The 24,188-nt window shown below is 34.5% G+C and overlaps 1 protein-coding gene across 1 annotated transcript in view; it reads right to left on the reverse strand.

Annotated features, from left to right (window-relative positions):
- The window catches only part of Orc2 (origin recognition complex subunit 2), a 122,701-nt gene that overhangs the window by 40,891 nt on the left and 57,622 nt on the right, over positions 1-24,188 (reverse strand). Inside the window, exons 4-6 of the mRNA XM_090380663.1 lie at positions 20,088-20,252; positions 7,025-7,215; positions 3,036-3,244 (exon numbers count right to left, since the gene is read on the reverse strand). Of these exons, the coding sequence (XP_090236789.1) occupies positions 3,036-3,244; positions 7,025-7,215; positions 20,088-20,252 (565 nt within the window). The remainder of the gene's footprint in view (positions 1-3,035; positions 3,245-7,024; positions 7,216-20,087; positions 20,253-24,188) is intronic.

Raw genomic sequence — 24,188 nt, forward strand, 5'->3', positions numbered from 1 at the left:
ACCTTGCAAATGTCCTTGTTCTGGTCCACCTATCTTTATTACAAAACATGTTGCCCATTTCTATGACATTAAGAGTCTCCCAATAAAGCTGAATCTCCTTCAATCAGAGTATGCACTTGACTATTCTGTTCTGAGACCAAAACAGAGTATATAACCTGCCAGGTCAAAATATAACTGGGTTCCTGAGAAAATATTGTAAAAATGATTTTAATGCCACACTTTGTATATAAAAAATACACAACAGATAATTCAATTTTTTAAGTGAACTAATTAGTAATTACACTATCTTTCCTTTTCTGCAGTTTCTTTTGTAATAGATCAACAGGCTTTTTTTTTTATTCTATGAGAGCTTTGTGCCAATTCAGCTTCTTCAAAACCTTTCTCCTGTAATGTTTTTAAATATCTTATTTAGCCTCATCTAAATGCTTGAACTTCATTCTTTACATCTTGCCGCTTAATTTCAAGAACTGCATTTCCTACCAGTCTCTTCATTTCTTCCAATTCCACTGTTTTCTAGCTGCTTATTTCTTATTTCACTTTGATTTTTTCAAGAAGGTTAATTTTTGTATGCCTGCATCAAACTTAATAATTTCCGTATCAGGGACAAATTCTGGCTTATTATCACATTGCATGAGAATGACACTCATTTCATCTGTCAACTGCACTCCAATGGGAGAAAGCGCAATAGTAGCTTTCAAAATATTGGCTACTGTTACATAGCCAATATTGTGAAAATGATCATCATATTATTTTTTTGGTGATTATTCTGCATAAAGCATGAGAATATGCATACGATTCACTAGTGAATGGGTTAGTGCCATTTCACCACGTTTTGTTCATAGTGAACTGTTGAAGTAAATAAATTGGCATTGTTTTAATTGTATCTCATACTGTGAATACCTTCATGAGTTACCACAGTATTGCCTTACCTCGAATAAGTAACGCATCACCAATTAGTCTTCTCCATTAGTGAAGCGTTACTTATTCAAGGTAGTGCAATACCATGCCAACTCGTGAAGGTATTCACAATACAAGATACACTTAAAACGATGCCAATTTATCCACTTCAACAGTTCAATACGAAAAAAACATGGTGCAATGGCATTAACCCATTCACTATTTTTTTAGTGGATCCTAGCTTCATGAACCAAAAACTCTTTAATAACCTTTGTAATTAAACAGTTTCTATTTTGTGAAGACTTTCCAACATGATAAACGTGACTGGCATCAAGTTTATCATGTTGGAAAATAGTGCCTGCCCTCATATGGAAACTGTGTAAGATAAAATAAAAGTACAGCTCTTTAATAATTGTTAAAGACCTTTTACCGTATTTATCCTATAAGCAGAGAAAAATGTGAGTGATTTCTATGTTTCTAATACTTTTGTATTCCACTTTAGAAGAATTGAGAACAATTGTCTCCATAGTATACAATGTATTTTAGTGACTCATAAAATGCAATTTCATGCCTTCTTGTATACAATCCTTAGTTCCTGGGTCAAATTGTTATCTGTTGTTATGTTTACAGCATCTCTCCAAAGTATCTATCTATTTTTCTGTCTCAGCACACTAATTACATAGTATAAACCAAAAAGTCAAGGCAACTCAAAAAAAAAAAAAAAAAAGTCAAATTTTTTTTTTTTTTTTTTAACATTCTTCAACATGATCATGCCACTGCTTGATTTGAATCATACTGTATACAGCAATACCCCGCATTGCACTGATAATTGGTACCGAAACTGTTCCGTGTTATGTGAAACCGTGCTGATTGAGGTATAATTATAATGGGTTTTAATTGAATGCGTACCAGAGAAACAGTCTATAAACAAATTATAATAAATTTATAAACATTTGATTTTGATAGCCAATTAAAAGAATTTGAAATAAAAAATATTCTAAAAATTTTATTAATGAAACTAACATCATGAAAAATGAGGAAAAAAGCTTTGCTTATTTTAGTATTTCAGTAATGAAGTCTGAAGACATCTCTTCTTTTTCCCAGCGTACAAGTCTTTGTAGCATCAAATCCCATCTTGCAAAATTTGACTTATTTTGATGCTAGTTCAACATTTGGATCTCCATTCATAATTGCCTGGCAGGCATGTCAACCCCCCCCCCAATAAACTTTCTCCAAAATTCTTTTGAAAATTCTTTTGGTGCCAGTTCAGTGTTTTCCTCTTCTTCATATGCAGTTTGCTCGTCAATTTCAAGTATAGTTTCATTATCTAAGTCATTTCCATGTGATTCAGTGCAGTCACATACATTGGCAGTATCCAAAGTTTCGAATCCCAAGTCTTTTCCGATCTTCACAATGTCCTCGAGATTTGCCTGAACTTGCAATTTAAAACCAGCAAAATCATTTTCACTGGTTTTAAATTGCATTTTGCAATTTAAATCATTTTGCCAAATGGGGTGAAACATGCTGCCAAGCGGAATGCATGTTGCTGGCAGTGATTTCTAGCCAAGATGCAGATTTATTTTCGATCGTATTTAAAGGGGTAAAAAATAGATTGTGAAATGAAAAGTTTGAAAAGCTATCACAGCAGGATGGAATTAAGAATACTGAACTCTGTTGCATGTTGCTGCTGACTGCCTGATGGGAGCTTTTGGCACATGTGCAGAAACCCGTATCATTTTGCCAAATGGGGTGAAACATGCTGCCAAGCGGAATGCATGTTGCTGGCAGTGATTTCTAGCCAAGATGCAGATTTATTTTCGATCGTATTTAAAGGGGTAAAAAATAGATTGTGAAATGAAAAGTTTGAAAAGCTATCACAGCAGGATGGAATTAAGAATACTGAACTCTGTTGCGTGTTGCTGCTGACTGCCTGATGGGAGCTTTTGGCACATGTGCAGAAACCCGTGCTGTTGTGCTGTTTGAATCCGTGCGAAGCAAGGTATTGCTGTATATGCTATCTAACAATTTATCCACAATATTTATCTTCATCATATGCTATCATTATTATCATTATATTATCAGTTATCATTCACTCTTTTGACAAAATCAATCTATTAGTTAATTTTAGAAATACTTACTTTAAAAGAAAGAGCCATTTATTAAAAAGTGAGTGGTATTTTTGATAGAGATTTTTAATTTCAGAGTTATGAATATTCGGAAAGTCTTTCAACAGTTGCCTTAATGTGCCCGTATCAAATAAAGGTTTACTGAGTTTTTCCAGTGTGCTACTTGATGTAGATGTTTTTGACTGTTTATGTGCAAGAAAGTATTCTTCTGCAAATGTCTTCTATAAAAAAGTAACAAAAACAACCTTTTAGCACTCCAAATAATTCTTGAAAATCAAACTTAGTGAGACAAAGTCAACAATAAGAGAAATTAATGATAATCAGAATCACATTCTCTGGCTTATCTCTGGCATATTTAAGATCCTAATGTTTGCTCTTTACAATTTTAGCTGTGATGATTCAACTGTAATTCTAGATTAGTTTGAACCAGCTAAAACTGTAGAGCAGTTTCGAATCAACACTTCAAACTGGTTTTTTATTGTGTAAAACAAAAAATGAAAGAAAACTGCAATCCAACTGCTATTGGGATTTCAACTAAATAAGAAATAACCTAGAGAATGCAACACTGGTAATTATTTTACAACAAAAATTATATAATAATAATAATGATGATGTTCAGCTGTGATTATTAAAAATCATCATCATCAAAAAGTGAAATTAATAATTTCACTTAATAATTTCTGTGAACAATAACTGGTTACAGATGGAAAACTGTTATTGTTCACTGTTATTTACAGCTTTATGTGAATACACTGTTCCTAAATAAATCTGTCTTTATTCTTGCTGCATGATCATTGCAGTATATCAATAGGCCAATGGTCACACAATAACTGTGGTAATTTATCCAAGCTTGATGTCAACTTAGGTGAATTTCAAAGATCAGCTGGTGAAACTCTGATACCAATGAAATCAGAAATTCTAATGTTGTCTAATTCTCCTGTCAATTGCTTTACCATAAAGTTAATCTTAGTTGCTGTGCAGCAGTGAGGAGGAGGAAGAAATTTAAATTCCTCAAGAAGTCAAGATTCTGGTTAGGGTACTGGGAAGCTGGATATGTTTCTACACCCAAAAGCATGCAATTGGGTTAATTAATGACTGGTATCTTACAAACTCCCTCTACTTTCTATTGCAGTTGGCATGTGTATGCTCTCTCTCTCTCTCTCTCTCTCTCTCTCTCTCTCTCTCTCTCTCTCTCTCTCTCTCTCTCTCTCTTCCTTCCAAATCAATCTGAACACATGCCTCAACTATTCAACAACTCACAAACTTCAATAATTTCAAACTCACAAAACTAACTGTTCCTCCTCCTCATTTATCCCTTCTATTCTTTGGAATAACTTTCCTTCACATGTATTTCCCAAAAATGACAATCAACAAGTGTCTTCTCAACCATCAACCTAAACATGGTACTAAAATACTATAGCTCAGCAGTTCACAAACTTTCTGAGCCCACACCTCCCTTGAGCTGTAAAATTTTCCAGGCATCTCCCTTGAAGCAAAACATCGATAATTATGCAATTTCTTACTTTTAATATGTTAATACAATAATTATTAATATGTGTTGATGCATGCTCTTCATCAAAAATACCCCAAATATTTTATATAATTATTTATATTAATAATAAAGACCAAATAGTAGTAGATATCTAATAGTAAAAAAATCATTCTTAATACATTTTTAATATTTGCAATGGAAATCTTACATAAATTATTACATCATCCACGATGCCCCTGGTAAGTTATGGCACCCAAGGGTGTCGCAATGCACATTTTATGCACATTTTGAGAATTGCTGCTATAGCTCATGAAATCTTTCATGTTTTGGGTCACCCTTAAAAAAAAACAAAAAAACACACGCTGTGAACTGTACTGACCTGCGAGCTTTTTTGTGGAGATTCTGTGAATGTGAGAAAATAGTCTCAGTTAGTTTAGCTGTGATTATTAAAAATCATCATCATCATCAAAAAGTGAAAGTAAACTGGTATCAGTGGTGTAAAAAATTAATAATGGCCTAACAATACTGTCTAATCCACTTAGAATAACTTCTTAACACAATACACAATAGTACACAATCTACATTTTAGGATTTAATGTTAACAGATTTCAAAGGCTCTGCAGTTGCTATAAATCACTGTGTGTAAAATGGTTTGGAAGTGAAAAACAAAAGCAGATGTGTAAGTTGCATTATAAAGAGTGGCCAACCACACATTTTGATTGAAAGAGGTCTCTGAGCAGTCAAACATTCTCATACAATCCAATATCTCTTAACAAACTATTATCATTTATCTAACATCCTTAAACAAACCAGATCTAAGACAGATGACTAAACTGGACAGTTAGTCAACAGGACCATTAGTCAGCATCATTATCCACCTCATAGCATATCAAATTTTGAAGGTATTAGGAGTTAAAATGGGGGTAAGAAAGATTTAATAAAGACACTTTTCTATGTGAAGAATTTTAATCAGTTTAATGGTATGCAAAAGGAATCGGTACAAAGATTGTTAACAATTGAAACAATTCCAATAACTAAATAAAACCAGATTTTTTCCGATTTCAGTATCAAAATCTATCTTTAGGCATGAATTTCTGGGTTGGAAGGAATTTTAAAACTTTACCACAATAAACCAAATTTACCACACTAAGGAATTCTAGAGAGTTCCTCAGAGTTAAGTAAATCTAAGAGGTATACTACAAATAAAATTCAACACATACATAGTTACCAAGATTGACATGCCAGCCTGTTTTGGTTTTTTTTTATTTATTTTTTATTTTTTGAGGAGAAAGAATAATATTATAGTCTGATAATAATAAACCACTCCACTTTATTATATGTTTCTAAAATTATTTGTGTTACACTTACAATTCAAAGTGAGTGCTATTCTGGCAAACAGTATAACAAATTATATTATGTTAATTTATTTTACTTTTTTTTGTTTGAATTTAATAAAATAAATAAAATCAGTTTTTCATATATCTGTAATACATCAAATGGTGTTAACCAACTGTCCAGATCCAACAGAGCCACACACTAATGCCTTGTGCTTATTTCACAATTTAATCAGAAAGCAGTTCCTTTCAGTGGATGATAATGCTACACCTTACTGAACAATTCTTTAGGATGGAACTAAGAAAATGGTCTGGTATCCACGCTCCTCAGAACTGAATTAAGAATGTGCAGACACTGTGACAAAATATACACTATGTACACTATACACACTACTCAACTCTCAGCATATTCATAAAAGCACACAAGTCAATGTGAAGCCTGCATGCACTAAAACAATGGTTTTCAACTGGTGTGCCATGGGATTAGGAAAAACTCCACCAAGTTCAAACATGATTACTATTTAGGTGTGCTGTGAATATACATCTTTTAACTTCAAGTGTGACTTCAGTAACAAAAGATTGGGAACCATTGCTTTTTGTATGTTGAATGTATTTGTTTTTTCAGGAATATTTTCCAAAAATTGCCATACTACATCTTCTGGCCTTTCCTACATATTTTACTGGTTGATATGTGATCACAACTAATTCATATGTCAATATGGACAGCGATACTACTGTAAAAATTTGAGAATGTAAAATCAAATCAGAACAAATCTTTAATACTACATATTACAATGTGTTCCAACTAGTCAAATACAAACATGCCAGAATGAGACATAGTATCAAGATGTGGTACCAGACAAGCAGGATAAAATTTAGATGCGACAAAGTATGAAACTGCAATACATTCCAAGTCACAGCTTTCACAGAAATATTGTTAATTTTGAAAAAAATATGAACAGTGGTCTCATTAAGACATATGGATTGTTATTTTAAGATAACAAAATTATAAAAAAAAAATGCATATCCTTATTTTGGAAGTATAGGAGGACAACACATCTGAAAAGGGGAACTTTACTCTGACATGAACAATGTGCAAACCTAGTTACTACACACATGACAGAAAAAACTTACATGACATTAAATACATATAAGTGATTAAAGTTTTCTCTTACCAGATTACTGGAAAACTTGTTTTTCTTTTTTGTTGCATCTTCTGACATTTTACTTGAGGATTTAGTATGATTAAAATTATTTTCCAGCTCCTCCGGAACTTCATCTTCATCATCCTCCTCTGGATCACTACATGAAGATTCACTATAGTCCTCTGCATCAGAGTCTTTCTTATAATTCATTTTAGCCAATTCTATAAAACAAAATATCAATAAATAGCAGTTTTGATTTATATTTGCTGCCTTCATGTAGAGAAGTTTTCATTACACACTTGTTTAAACAACTTTATTATTATAATTCCACAGGAAGACAAGAGAACCAATTTCAGTAAAGAAATTTTTTTAATATTTTCTGAAATTATCTCAAACCATTTTTAATAACAGTTTTTTTGGAAGCTCATATTGAGACTTTGATTAGCCACAATAGAAAAATTATGCCTAACCTTTTTTTTTCACATTTCATTCAGCCTTCTAAAAAACACCGTAGCTATAATGACTATTATTCACTTACTTCTAATTATGATTAGTTTTTGTTTTTATCAATATCAAATCAATTTATTGCAAAGGTACAGAGTAACGTAACAACACTGACACCAAGGGCGATTTTTTTTTTTAGCATTAGTTTTTCAGGTTAAAACTGTGCCAAATGACAAGAGCACAATTATACTACAAAATAAGTCTTGTGACAATTGATTAGAAAAATACCTTTACTAAAAAGGAATTTGTAAAATAGATTACAAAAAAATTATTTTCAATTATTATTTTTTATAATTTTAGTAAGTATATTGATCCGTTATTAAAAAGTATACTTTTAGTAAAGAATTTATTTTTGCCATTACGCCAACTGTCACAAGATTTATTTTGTAGTATGCCCAACACCAGGGCTGGCAAACCCTTTTTGAGAGTGTGTGTCAAAATTACTGATAGGTTTTATGAAAAAAAAATTGTTGTTTACCTATGCACTGCTAACCTAAGTTTCTTTTACTTAACTGCTAGGTAAAAAAAAAAAAAAAAAAAATGGGATAGCAGTTGAAGTGTGCCAAGAAAAACCTTCCTGCATGTCATCTTGGGCATGCATTCCATAGGTTTGCCAGCTCTGCACAAGACAACTTTGCTAAAAAATACATATCAGCAATAAATTAGACACTGCAGCTATTCAAAGGAAAGGAGGACTTTCAGATAATTAACTATAACAAATGATTAATAATCATGTAGTCTCTATCATAACAGCTGTGACATGAAGAGGAGTCTAGTATGTACTTGTAGTGTAAATACATTGCAGACAGCTCATAAAAGATAAACTACAATTGTAGTGTAAAGGCATCGATTTAATTGTATCTCATATTGTGACTACATTGGTGAGTTACTGTGTATTGTACTACTTCGAATAAACAGAGAAGACTTATTTGTTACCTATTCTCAGTGGGCACCACCACCCAGAGTTACCGTGTATTGTACTACCGCTAATAAGTAATGCTTCACTAATAGAGAAAACTATTGTTATCTATTCCCAGTGGGCACCACGACCCAGACCCTTTCAAAGCTTGTTCTCTCGTCGATGGGTTGTCAGATACCCTGGTGTTGCAATCATACCAACCCATTTGTGAAGTTAATTCCACAATATCAGGGATGCCAGAAGGTGTACAAAATAATACTATATTAAAATATAAATGCACGAGGCATAATACAATATGAGCTTAAAATATACTATAAAATACAGGAATTCCCCGATTTACGTAAGGGTTGCGTTCCGCAGAACGCTACGTAAGTCGGAATTTCCCCCATGCTTGTGCAGCACTCACAACTGTGCTCACTGAATTGATTGAATCAAAAAAGAAATGTTCGACAAACATGTAAATAGAATTATTTATTGTATTTATCCAATTTTTTATCTCATGCGCAGGAAAAATTACAAAAGAATGCAATTTAAAAAAATTTCAAAATTATAAAATTACAAAAAAAGAGGAGATAGGCATCAATAAGTTTTACCTCTTGAGCACCGTTGCCAGAATCAACATCTTCAGTTGATAAGTGAAGGGAAGGGAGGAGATATATAATAAATAAGATAAATAAGGGAAGAGAGCCTAAAAAACGTCAAGGGTTATGTTAGGGTAGTTAAATATACAAGAACAGTAAGTCTTAATTGTTTATATAGTAATGTTAGAAGTGTCGTCAATAAAATGAGCGAATTCGAACTGCTGGTTAAAACAAGTAACGCAGACATAATAGGGCTTACGGAGATGCGGTGCCACCCGGAAATTGGGAATGATGAGTTTCAGTACAACCTTGTATAATGTATTTAGGAAGGATACAGTAGATAGAAGGAGTGGTGGGGTAATGCTTCTTACCAGAAGCAGCCTGAGTGTGACGATAGCTTTCCCGGATTCAGACGTTTCACATGCTAGTATAGAATCTGTATGGTGTGAGATAGTTGGAAACAAAGGTATAATGCAAGTAGGAGTAATCTACAAACCAGGTGACTGTGAAGATTATGACGAAAGCCACTAAATGCATATGGAATGGGCAAGTAAGCGTCAATGTCTTATTATGGGTGATTTCAATTTGCCTCTAATTGATTGGAGTAAATGGGAAGGAAACTTGACACGGGGAACAAAATTTTTAAATCAACTAGATGACTGTTATTTGTATCAACATATCAGGGAAAGTACTAGGGAAAAGAATATCCTAGACCTCATCATCACCCATGAATCAGATGATATAAAATAGAGATAGGGACGTGATAATCCCATTATATAGGGCTTTTGTTAGACCACACTTGGAATACTGTGTTCAAGTATGGAGACCGCACCTAAAGAAAGACATCGAGCTTCTTGAAAGGGTGCAAAGACGGGTAACTCGCCTGGTGAGATCGGCAAAAGGGCGTCCTTATGAAGAAAGACTTCGAATATGTGGGTTGCAGAGTTTGGAAACTAGACACCTTAGAGGAGATTTGATTGAGGTGTTTAAGGCTCTGAGAGGCATTAGTAAAATGAACGAGGACGAAATTTTCAAGATTATAAATGATGCTAGAACTAGGGGGCATAAATTCAAGTTACGGGGGGGAAATGTTTAGATTGGACTGCAGGAAGTTTTATTTTAGCCAGCAAGTTATAAATTACTGGAATAAGTTGCCTACATGGGTGGTAGAGGCTGACAGTTTGGGGAAATTCAAAGGTCATCTGGATAGTACCTTCGGGTGAGGAAAGCGCATAGGATGATAGGTTTAATTTCCTTTTCTTTTATTAATTATTATTATTTTATCATTGTTTTATTCGTTTTTTTTTTTTTTTTTTTTTTTTGCTGGTGCAGCATAAGCCATAGGCTTTCTTGCACCATGCGGCCATTACTAATACTCAGTACGCCACTGCGGAGGTTGAGGGCTGTGGAGATTTATAAGGGGTTGGCCGCTCAACCTTACAAAAGAGCATATTAATGGATGACTGGACAGTGGCTTTTTTCTCTTCATCATAGATTTCTTTGTAGCAAGCAAGCATATCATTCACCCCTCCGTTAACTTTTAAGAATCATTCGGTGTCAGGATCCATCTTCTCAAACCTTGGCATTGCTGATGCAATTTCACGAAATGCCATTGCCATCTCACTCTGGGGATGAAGCGTCTTGGCTCCTTGTTTAGTTCATCTTGAGCTTCGTCAACATTTTCTTCTTTCACTATCGCCGCCTGCAAATCAATAAGTTCTTCGTTAGATAATTCCTTCTCTTTTTCCTCTATTAACTCCTCGTCTTTGGCATCAACCTCCAACTGAAGTAGCTCTGCAACCTTTATAATCTTATCTCTAACCTCTTCATATGAATCGTCTTTTTCAAACCCTTTGAAGCCTTTTATGTGCCGTTGGCATATTTTCTTCCATACACCATTTAAACAACTTTTAGTAATTTCCGCCCAGGCCTTATTAATGTTTAATGTGGCATGATAAATATTGTAAAATTTCCAAAAGTCTCTGAATGTAAAATTTTTCTTATCGTCTATTGCAGACAATGCCTGAGCAAATGTTGAGCATAAATAGTAAGGTTTTAAAATCGAAATAATACCCTGATCCATAGGTTGGATGAGTGCAGTCATGTTTGGCGGTAGAAATATGACTCTCACATTCGAATTGGATCATCTAGATCAGGCCTTCTTAAACTATGGGTCGCGACCCCATTTGGGGTCGCGTAGCAAAATTCTGGGGTCGCGAGAGATTTTAATGTCAAATATTTAAATACACGATTTTGTAACATCTAGATGTGTATTTGTGCAGAGTCACACTCACACACCTGCACACAAACAAAGGAAGGAATGCGCACGCACACGTGCAGCGAGACTATGATTCAATAACACTGACTGTAATGTGAACTAGTGTAGTATTGATGCTCTTCTAGTGTAGTCAATTGTCAGTGTTCCGCCGTAACGAGATTTTAGTTTTTTTTATTTATTCGGTAATTAATAAATCAATTATTATATGCAATATGTTATTTTTATATATTTATTGTATTTTAGGATCAAAATAATTTTTGGCCACGGATAAATGGCTGAACTTAAATAAGAATAGCAATGACGCAGATAATAATGCTACAAACTCTTCTCAGGCAGGACAAAATATTGAAAAACAGGCATCTTATGTGCGAAAAAGAAAATATGATGAGTCTTTTCTTCAATTTGGCTTTACATTTCAAAATTGTAAGGGTAATGAACAACCTCTTTGTTTGATCTGCAATGAATTATTGGCTCCGGAGAGTATGAAACTATCAAAATTAAAAAGACATCTTGAATCAAAGCATGTTTCGTATGTCAATAAACCAAAAGAATATTTTGAAAGACTGTATAAATCTTTAAATAAAGAAAAAAAATCCTTTGAAAAATTTATAACCGTTAGTGAAAAATGTTTACTAGCGTCATATGAAGTTTCATACTGTATTGCTAAAAATAAAAAGCCGTTCACCACTGGAGAAGATCTTGTATTACCTGCCGCTATTAAAATGGTAGAAATACTACATGGAAGTAAATATGGCGATGATATTCAAAAAATTCCTTTGTCGAACGACACTGTCTCGAATAGAATTTCTGATATTAACAAGGACCAATTAGTGCAACTTATTACAAGAATTAAAGAAAGCCCAAAATTTTCGATTCAGTTGGACGAAACAACTGATATTACTAAATTGGCTCAGTTGTTAGTATATGTCAGGTACGTTTATAAAGAAAGCGTGGAGGAAGAATTGTTATTTTGTCGTCCTTGGAAGACCATACTACAGGAAAAGACATATATTGTAAAGTTGACGAATTTTTAAAAACTGAAGGTTTAGAATGGAAAAATTGCTGTGGAATATGCACAGATGGTGCAAGAGCGATGACCGGCAAAAATTTTGGTTTTAAATCATTTTTTCAAGCTGCTCATTATGATCATATAACTTTTACTCACTGCCTTATTCACCGAGAGGCCCTTGCAGCAAAAAAATTAGCACCAGAATTGAACGATGTGCTTCAGGATGCTGTTAAGATTATAAATTTTATTAAGAGCCATGCCCTTAACAGCTGCTTATTTTCAAATCTCTGTAAGGATATGGATTCCAACTACACAACTTTATTATTACATGCAGAAGTAAGATGGTTGTCAAGAGGTCAAAGTTTAAGAAGATTATTGCTATTAAAGGACGAGATCGAAATATTTTTAACTGAACGAAAATGTGAACTTGCTGCTTTTTTTCAAAATGACTTATGGCTATCCAAGCTGTGTTATTTGTCAGATATTTTTGCGAAATTAAACGATCTCAACTTGTCTCTCCAAGGAAAAAATTGCGATATATTTACTTCGAATGATAAAATTGAAAGTTTTATCAAAAAGATCAACATTTGGAAAAGTAGGGTAGAAAAAAAATTCGTTCGAAATGTTTTCCAGTGTCGACAATTTTATAATCGAGAAAATTCATTGTAAAACTTTTATCGCAAAAATTATTGTAGATCACTTAAAAGCGCTAGAAACACAGTTCCGTACATATTTTATATTAAATATTGATTTCCAAAAAATAGTTTGGATTCAAAAGCCGTTTTGGATTGGCTTAAGTGAGATTGATCACCTGCCACTTAAAGCTCAAGAGGAATTTGCTGAGCTTTCGAGTGACTCAAACTTAAAACTACAATTTCAAAAAAAGTCCTTGACTGAATTCTGGATCGGAACTAGAACTGAATTTCCCACAATCGCTGATATGCCGTTAAATGTACTTCTGCCATTCAACACCACATATTTATGTGAAGTTACTTTCTCAGCTTTAACACATATTAAATCCCAGTATCGTTCAGTGCTAAAAAATGTTGAAGAGGTCTTATGTCCAGCAGTGTCAAACATTCCACTAAGATTTAATTTGTTATGCAATAAAAAACAGGTACATCCATCTCATTAAATTTTTTACTTTAATTTTAATTTAATACTTACCACTCAACGACTGCGTTCGAATATATTCGAGCGAACTAAGACGGTCAGAATCCCCTTTTATTTATGTTATTGCAAAAAATGCAATTTTGATGAAAAATAGGGCATATAATTTTTGTAACTATAATAAATACAATTTTACAATTTTTTGTGCAATTTTTAATTTTAGATTTTTGTATGTTTCAAAACGAATTCTAAAACTATATATTTTCATATGTATATGTATATTGTTACCTAATAAATAAATCATCAAAAAATATTAATTTATCTTTCTTTTATATTTATATGGGGTCGCCAAGAAACTCGCAATCATAAATGGGGTCGTGAATGAAAAAAGTTTAAGAAGCCCTGATCTAGATGCATAGGATGTCCAGGAGCATTATCTAATAGAAGCAAAATCTTGAAAGGAACATCGTTATCTTTACAATATTTTTCAACCTCAGGAATGAAGCAACATTTAAACCAATCCTCAAAGAGAGATACTGTTATCCATGCTCTCTGTTTCAATCGGAAATGTACAGGTAGTGTGGCTTTATTAATGTCCTTAAATGCATGAGGATTTCCAGAATGGTACACAAGCAGTAGTTTTAATCTGTAATCTCATGCTGCATTAGCCCCAAGCAAGGGTGTAGCCCTATCTTTAGATGCCTTAAAATCTGGCATTGTATTTTCCTCTTTGGCAATGTATGTTCGATTCCAATACAGAGCAGTCTCGTCAACGTTAAAAATTTGCTGCGTTGAAGGCAGACACCTTCATCAATAATTTTTTTCGAACACATCACAAAATTTCTCTGCAACTGCAGAATTGGCACTGGCGACTTCAGTGCATACTTTAATGTAGTGGAAACCAGCGTGATGCTTGAACCTATAAAACCACCCGTTGCTTGCCACAAACTTGGGTTGGGATTCGCCGTACTTATCCTTAATATCTTTATAAATACTTGTTGCTTCTGCTTGAATGGCTATTGGACTCAGGGGCACTCGCTTCTGAATCTGATTTTCCATCCATATTATTAACAGCTGCTCCATCTTCAATATAGCACCTGAACGCTGTTTTGTCATCACTGCTGATCTTAAGCGCATTGATCCTTTGACATGTTCTTTTATATGTGCACTGTCCTTTAAAATAGTATTCACTGTTGAAGCAGTGAGACCTAATTCCCTTGCAATAGATGACAAACTTTGTCCTGCTTCATACTTCTTAATAATTTTCATCTTCATTTCTAAATCAATTTTGTTTCGTTTCCTGGCACTACCAGCACTTGCACTATTCATTGGTCACTTTCTCTTCATCATTATAATACATAAATAGGAATGAAGAGAAGTTTCTGAAAATTTGTTTTTTATATAATTGAAGATTTCAGTGAACACATTTCACCATAATAGAATAAAAACCCACACAACTGCAGTTATCAGGATTATTGCAAATGCAAAAAGATCGAGTTTACTACCAGTTTATAATCAGATGCACTAACAGAAAAGCCCAATACACCGGAAAGTGCAAATTGTTTTTGTTTTATGGTCGTGACCTCCAGACACATGCTAAAAAAAAAATATCACAAAGGCATTTAAAATGTATTCTTATAGCGGAACATATGATAACGATGAAAGTGTAGTGCAATTTCCATTATAAAAATGAGAGATAAATAGCTTGGTAATACGAAATTTCAACTTCCAAGGAATTGGAATGAATTAAAAAAAAAAAAAAAACACCAACACAATGTGTTATTGGGTTCACATTACGATATTTTCACGATACCTCCAATTTATTCCTACGGGATGCAAAATACGTTTCCACAATTTTTTTAAGTTTACACCGGCCAGCAAAAACTTAATGTAAAGTCGAATTTCCGTAAGTTGAGTATTACATAAGTCGGGGAGTTCCTGTATAGGTGTAAATACTCCATAGATAACTCATAAAAGAAACTACAATCGTAGTGTAAAGGCAACGATTTCATTGTATCTCATATTGTGACTACTTTCACAACAAGTTACCATGCATTGTACTACCTCAAATAAGTAAAACACAACTGGGTTGGCATGACTGCAACACCAGGGTACTTGCCCACCCACTGATGATAGGCCAATAAGCCTTGAAACGGTGCCATCTGGGTGGTGGTGCCCTCTGAGAATAAGTAACAATAGTCTTCTCTATTAATGAAGCATTACTTATTCATGGTAGTAATTTGTCGTGAAGGTAGTAGGTAGTACAATACATTGTAACTCGTTGTGGAGGTAGTCACAATGAGATACAATTAAATTGATGCCTTTACACTACAATTGTAGTCTTCCTTTTATGAGCTATCTATAGTGTATTTACACCAATATTTTATAGTATATTTTAAGCTCTTATCATATTATGTCTTGTGCATTTATATTTTAATACAGTACTTGTAGTGTATACACAGGGGAAGATGGGCACACTGACATGACCTTACAATGTTAAGGAGTTAGGTATATACCTAATGTATATACAGTATATCATGCATATTTCCCTAAAACTCCAATTTAACTGATATTTATCAGTTACATAATTCATGAAATATAAAATTAACGGAACAAACTTATCTGCAATAAAGAATTAAACCTCTCCCAAAAGTTTCTTAAGCCATTTCAGAAACAAACATGAGCTCACTTCTAATTTAAATGTGCATGTTTCCACCTGCAGTCTTGTGAGCTCCACTTAATTTTCATAACAGAATCTCAATTACTAGTTTTCTCAGCCATCACTTATCTTGCTTGTCCTCACTCACTCTGACTTTGGCTTTAAAAGTGGCACTTATGTTTATATCTGTCATAATTTTTCTTTTTGTTAGAGACTTTCTGATCTGTTATTGTTCCCCATTTGCAAACACAAATCACTTTTAACTTTTTTTTTTTTTTTAATTTACTTTTTCCAGTCTAACTTTCTTAAAAGTGAAGACACCTCAGCTTAGTGATTTTGACCAAAGACTGTTACTCCTTGGTTAAAATCACCAATCAGAACACATCAAAAAAGTTACAACAGCAGGAACACTGCTGTTTACTGATCACAAATCAGTTTTTGATGAATGATGCAGATCAAAAAACAAATACCATATTGGAGGGGTACAAAAATTAATGCCTATGTAATTTTAACCTATATTTCAATTTTTGAGCTTTGTTTTATTTTTGGTTCCTAGAATACACCACTGCACCAGACAGATAGTTCATATTCATAACACCAGCATTCTTCAATTTTAAAATACATACCCAGCTCCTACTAAAGCCCTTATAATTCCAACTGCATACCCCTCATCAACAATTTCAAAATTCAACAATTAATATTAGAGATCCTCTGAGTACAGTCGGTCCTCGTATAACACGTGTTTACATTACACGAATTCGATGATACACGATTTATAAATAGGGGAACGTTATCTTATATAACACGAACCGAATTCGCTTATACACGATTCGCCTTTGTGTTTACAAGAAATGGCAGTCGAATGCGGAATCACCCCAACTGAACGCAACACGATAGGAACGAAGAAGATTCTGAAAATGTATTTATGTGTTTTATATCAGTGAAGGGGAAACACATTTCACCATAATAACGTAAAAACCAACACAATTCCAGCTATCGATATAATCGCAAATGCAATTAGATGGAGTTTACTACCAGTTTATAACAGATTCCACTAGCAGAAACGCAACTGGAAATTGTTTTTATTGTTTTATGGTAGTAACCCCCAGAAATGTGTTTTAGTAAAATGTGAGGTGTTAATAGTGTATCTCGGCCTTTACAGTGTTGTTTATTCAGTTGCTACACGCGCGCAGCTTTGTTTATGTGTATCAAGCGTGCCTCCTCGTTTTGTAATTGTGCTTTATTCCCTAAAAATTAGTAAAATACTTAAAAGGTGTGAAAAGGAAGCGTCCTGGCTAAGACACTGCAGATTCAGAGAGAGAGAAAAAAAAAAGCAATATCGATAAACAGAGGCGGACTGGGTCAAAAATTCTTACCCGGGAAAATTTATAGTGGCTTCATACTACGGTTTATGGCCAAAATCCCACCGGCCTCTGGCCCACCGGGGTTTCCCCCGTAATGCTTATGGCCAGTCCGCTTCTGTCGATAGAGAAAAAATATGAAATTGTGAAACGCTCTGAGCGAAATGAAAGACCATGTGATATTGCACGTGCTACAGACCTAAATGAGGCAACGCCGAGAATTACAAAGAATGCAGAGAAAATAAAAACAACTTTCATAGCGGAAACAACTCAAAGTGTAATTAAAATCCATTAGATTAAGACACAAAGAATTGGAAGAGATGGAATGGCTGTCATCTCTTTGGATAGAAAATCAAACAAAAAGCAAGTTTGCTTACGATAGAAGCAAAAGCATTAGCAATATTTTATTACGACTTACGTATTATAATTTATACTTACGTATTATAAAATACGTAAGTATTTTATTACGACTATTTTATTTAATATAATAATTTTTTTTACGAATAAAATACGTATTTTATTCGTAAAAAATTATTTTTTAGTATTAAAAAATACTAAAAATACTTTATTATAATATAATATTATTTTTATTACGTATTTTAATCGTTATAAAATACGTAAGTATTTTATAACGATTAAAATTACCCGATTATTTATTGTGTTTGGTAATGTTTTGGTTCCAAATGTGTGTTCAATCTTGGGTGGTCGGCACCTAACCCTACTTTTCCCATAGGGCCTGTTGTTTATATTGCACGATTTTGCATTGCATGAGGATTTCTAGGAACGCAACTATCGTGCTATACGAGGACAGACTGTACCTCAAATCACAACTTATTGATAGTTTCTTCTCCGATAGAGTCTCTCTTCCATGGCTATTCTTAGTCTTGTGTTGTTTGGCATCACAGCAATGCTAAAAGGGATGCTCTGTGTGATTTCCTTTCCTTAGTTGGACTAAGGAATAGAAATAGAATAGGATTTGTTAATTTGTTTTAAATCTCCTGATCCTAATACTGAATCATTCTTGGAGGGATACATCTTCTATTCATCATTTATCAAAACTCCCATCTTTTATATAAACCAGAGGTTGTTGACTAGAAGCCCACAGGCTGTGCAACCCGTTAGCCATGCTTGTGTAGCTCACAGTGTTTCACCAATAAGCTAAAATGCTGCATGTTCTATGATTTCAAAATAAAAAAAATTGAAAAACAAATAAAAAAAAAATTTAAAAAGAGAGAAAAGTCTAACATTTGGCATACATCACCAAATTGGTGATTAAACCCTTCCTTCAATCCAATTTTCAAATAGCTCTCAAAATCGGAATAAATAAGGATTTGTTTATATCGAATGTTGATATGAGAGAGAGAGAGAGAGAGAGGAGCAGAAATAAGTTCAAACAAGCAACACGGGCTTTAATGTTAACGAGATCATCAGACTCCAGTTTCTACCCCCACCCTAGGATTGGAGGAGCACTGTTATCTCCCACTCCACAAAGGTGGTGCAAAAGACATTAAGAGAAACTACAGACCAGTGAGCTTTATTTCAGTGGTGGGCAAGCTCATGTGATCTGTCACTAAGGATATGATGCTGAATCATCTTGATAAGAATGATGTCCATATAGATCACAGCAGATTTGTGGAGGGGGGGAAGTCTTGCTTAACCAATCTAGTTAATTTTGACAGTCATAAAACATTTGAATATGAGTTCATATGTTTTATGACATTTGAAAACTTCAACATTATTTACCTTGACTTCAGTTCAGCTTTTACTATGGTTTCCACATGAAAGGCTATTAAATAAACTCAAGAAAACAGATATTACTGATAAGGTCTTTTGTTAGATCAGAGGCTGGCTAAAGACAGGGAGGGGGTCATTAATCTTATTAATATTAAGGGAAAATGGAAGGGCCTATTAAAGTTTGCTAATATTTAAAGGGAGGAAGGATAGTTAGTGACCAAAATCAGGGCATGCTGTTTCAAAATAATACAGCTTACCTGTAGACATGGTTTGATAAATAGAAACTGAACAAAAAATGGCAATGCTTTTTCAGTTGTTTTTGTATATTGTAATTTACTTATCTGTGTTTCCAACTAATAGTAGACACAGTTTTAAAATATGACAGCATGAAAATAGTTTTTAAAATCAGGAGGACATCATACCTGTTGGTTTTTGTCCAATTTTTGCTTACAAAAGTCAAAATTAAAGATGTTCTTTGGAATTCAGGCCCAGAATTGATTAAAGTAAATTATGTGATATATAAATAGGCATAGAAGATATTACTGTTTTTATAGGAAAGAGTAACAAGTTTTTTTTCAAAAACCATTTTATTTTTTATTATTATTTTTTTAAATTCTGGTTTGAATTTTGACAAATTATTTGGAAATTAAGTCAAAATAAGATATTAATATTTAAACATTTATGTATGGAGTTTCCATTTTTAAAAACTTCCAAATTTCATCTGGTGAGAACTTTTTCTCCACAGAGCCCAATGCTATGGAAAACTGATTATAGGGAGTCCAACACACACACACACACACACACACACACACACACACACACACACACACACACACACACACACACACACACACACACACACACACACACACACACACACCTAGGAAACTCACTCAGGAAAGAGTTAATCTTATCATCATTAAAATATGAATTCTTACCTTTTTTCATTTTTCTTCGTAGATTATATGGAGTACAAGGTTCTTCTTTATCAAGAATATCATCTTTCTTTTTGCTTTTACTTGTCAATTTTATTCTGCTTTTTGGTGTTCTAAGTGATTTTCTGGCTTTGAAAGGTGTTTTGAGAGGAACCGTGCATTCACCTTCTAAAAGAGAAATATTCAGAACAGAAAATTTGCTGATACGTTATCTCAGTTTTTCAGCACTCAAGCAAAAATTTACAGGCATGTGGAAATAATTGTCTTTATTAAAGAACAATCTCTCTAATTCTTATTATTTTATTTATTTTTTAGCTAGGTCATAAAAAATAATAATAAATACTACTATTATTAAAATAACAGTTGCAGTATTTATTATTATTTTTAATTCTGATAACATAGATGGCTGTGCACAGGTGTCTACTGTCCACCTAGATTATAAATGTAGAAATATATAAATATTTTTTCTTAATTTGTTTTACTCTCTATGGTAAAAAAATTCACTTCTGAAAGTATCCATATAAAAACCTTTTACTCAAAAACAAAAAAAATAAATCGGAGAAAACTTGAAGTACTGATTACATTATTAAATGCAGATAATGTAGGGATATCGAAGACATGGTGTCACTAAGAAAAAGGATGCAGGACTAAATATGGGGAGTAAGTACAGTGTGTACAAAAAGGAAAGACTGGACAGAAGGGGGGCTATGCTCTTAGTTAAGATGCATCTTGAATCTAAAGCAGTACATCCAGTCGACACGGGTGGCCAGTGCAATATCGAGTCAGTTTGGTGTGATATAAACACCATGAAAATGAGAATATGACTATGTTGTACACCTAATGGCTGTGATAAGCATAATAAACAATTATACCGAAAAACAAAGCAGACCAGAATGTCTTATAATGGGGGATTTTAACTTTCCATATATTGAGTGGAACTTGTAGTTGGTCGGTCACTCACTCACACACACACACACACACACACACACACACACACACACACACACACACACACACACACACACACACACACACACACACACACACAGCTTTTGTGGATTTATTAGATAACTGTTTTCTACAGCAGCAGCATGTTGAAGAGGCAACAAGACGAAGCAATATTCTAGATCTGGCAGTGAGTGGATGTATTAAAAATCTGCAGATAAAAACACCCACTGGGTGGGCAGTGATCATAGTGTAATGATGTGGGACTTATTTAAAGATATAACCACTGTCAAGGAAATAGGAAAGGGCATTTGTTTTTGTAAGTGTGACAACAGTGGCCTCAGACAGTTTTTAAATTCCATGCAGTGGAACCAAATGTGATGCTACCAACAGCAAATTTTAAATGGGAAGCATTCAAGGAAGTAATCATAGAAGCTACTAGGCTTTTCATAGCTATACTGCTCGAGGCTTAGATATAAATGGATGTCAGATGAACTGATGAGACTTGTAATAGAGCAGAAAAATGCATGGGATGCATATAAATTATCATGTGATACAGAAGACTAAGGTAGATATAAACTAGTCTACAATCAATTTGCAGAGGAGATTAGTTAAGCTAAGGCAGGTTACAAGAAGTCACTGGCAAAGGATGCAAAGAAATGCAGCAAAGACTTACAATTTATTTATATTAACTTATATTAATGGTAGAAGGAAGGAGTTGAATCATATTAGTCAAATTGATGTCAATGGTTTAACAGTCGAGGATCCTGCTCAAGTTACTGACAAACTAAATAGGTATTTTGCATTTATATTCACATGAGGAATTCTTCTGGGAAAAAAGGTAATGTGCAGCCATTATCAACCCACTGCAGGATGGAAGCTTGTTTGTTTGTTTCTTATTTGGTTTTTAGGAGCATTAGCAACTAAGGCCATATTGCTCCGGGGATATGCGGTGGTCATTCCCTGACCTTTCCGCATCCTCCGTATTTGGTGGTGACGGGCTCGAACCCCTGTCTAATCAAGAAGCGTGTGCTACGCACTGCTGCTTCTTGCAGGATGGAAGCCTCCTCAACAATTCATGCTGAGGGAAATGGACCATAATCTGCCACGATGGTCCAGTGCGGGTTGGCAGATCGACCATATTCAAGTAGTCAGGGGCTTGAACCCTGGACTACTCAAAGAGCGTGTGCTACTGCACCCCCGCTCCTGACCACTCGGCTATGAAGGCCGAACTTCTTCTGGGAAGGGGATGCCAAAAGTTTATCACTCTCTAACAGGGAGATATCCAATTATATTAAAAGAAGCAGAAATGGAGTCAAGCAAACCTCAGCCATAATTATGAGAGCATTTTTGGATTCGTATCACCTTTTGATCTTTGGATCAAAAGGTGATATGAATCTTTGGATCAAGTGTGGACAAAGGTGATGTGAAATGATCTTTGGAGCAAAAGGTGATATGGGTGATTACAGACCTGTTAGCCTAAAGCATTTTAAAAAAAGCCTCATGCTGCATAGAATTTCTGAAAAGCCAGATATTCTGGCTTATGTTACCCATTTATGGTCAAATTCAATAGAAAAGTTGGTGAAACACAAGCAGTTACTCTTGACATCTCAAAGGCTTGTTCGTGTTTGTTTTTTGTTTGTTATTTGGTTTTTAGGAGCATTAGCAACTAAGGCCATATTGCTCCAGGAATATGCGGTGGTCATTCCCTTGACCTTTCCGCATCCTCTGTATTTGGTGGTGATGGGCTCGAACCCAGGTCTAATCAAGAAGCATGTGCTACACACTGCTGCTCCTTCCCACTGGCTACGGAGGCGCTCTCAAAGGCTTTCAATCGTGTTTGGTATAAAGGTCTTTTAAACAAGCTTCTATCTTATGGTTTGCCAACTGTTTTTTTTTTTTTGTAATTGGTTATCCAGTTTTCTCTCTGATCGCTCACTGAGGGTGATGGTAGATGGCTCTCTGTCTTCTAACTTCTCCACTAATGCTGGTGTCCATCAAGGTTTAGTTCTTTCCCCCACTCTTTTCCTCTTGTATATTAATGACCTTCTTCCATTGACCACAAACCTATCCATAGTTTTGCTGATGACAGCACATTGCATTCCACTTTCCAGTTTGAGAAACCTTGCCCTGCTCAATCAGCTTCAACTTCCCGAATATCTGCTACCAATTCCTTAAATGCCGACCTCCAGGTAATTCTCCAGTGGGGCAGAGACAACTTAGTTGACTTTAATCCTTCTAAAGCTCAGTCCTGTTTTATATCTAACAAAAAGGATTCTTCTGCTCCTATACTTATCTTTGGTGACACTCCGATTTCTAGGCAAGATGATATATCTCTTTTGGGAATTACTCTGACTTCTAATCTCTCTCGGCACAAGCACATTACAAATACTGCTTCCTCTGCATCTAAAAAACTTGGTTTTCTCTTTCGCTCTCATCGTTACTTTTCTTCCAAACAGCTGTTCACTCCGTGCAAATCGCAAATCCACCCTTCCATGGAATATTGTTCCCACATCTGGGGAAGTGTCCCCAAAACCTCTCAGGCTTCTAGATTCCATTCAGAAGAGAGCAATTAGGTTAATTAATGACTCATCTCTAAAAGTCTCTCCACTCTCTGTCTCATAGATGTACTGTTTTTGCTGCATGCCTTTTCTACAGCTACTTCCATGGGCACTGTTCTTCTGAATTGGCTTCTATAATTCCCACTCTCTCTCTCTCTCTCTCTCTCTCTTTAAAAACAGTCCGAACACATGCCACCAGCAGCCAACATCTATTTACTGTCCAACTGCAACTCACAGAACCAACTTTTCATCTTCCTTGTTTATTCATTCAACTACCATTTTCTGGAACAACTTTCCCTTATACATATTTCCTGAAAATTACAGTCTACAAAAGTTCAAGTCTAATGTCAATAAATGTCTTCTTTCGTCTTCCTAACCTCCAACCCATGTATGGTACTAAGTACTATAGGTTCTAATACCTCTTGTGTTTGGGGTTTTCATATAAAAAAAAAGAAAAGAAGTTTACTGACATATAGGTTAGTGGAATGTCATCACTTTTGTACACAGCACTAAAAAAGGTAACTAAACTGGCATCATTTTAGTAAATCTCATATTGTGAAAATAATGCTGCATACAAAAATGATGCAGTTGCACTAAG

Source organism: Mastigoproctus giganteus, chromosome 9, assembly GCF_048544385.1.
Source record: "Mastigoproctus giganteus isolate SK-2022 chromosome 9, ASM4854438v1, whole genome shotgun sequence".
NCBI classification, from domain to species: Eukaryota; Metazoa; Arthropoda; class Arachnida; order Uropygi; family Thelyphonidae; genus Mastigoproctus; species Mastigoproctus giganteus.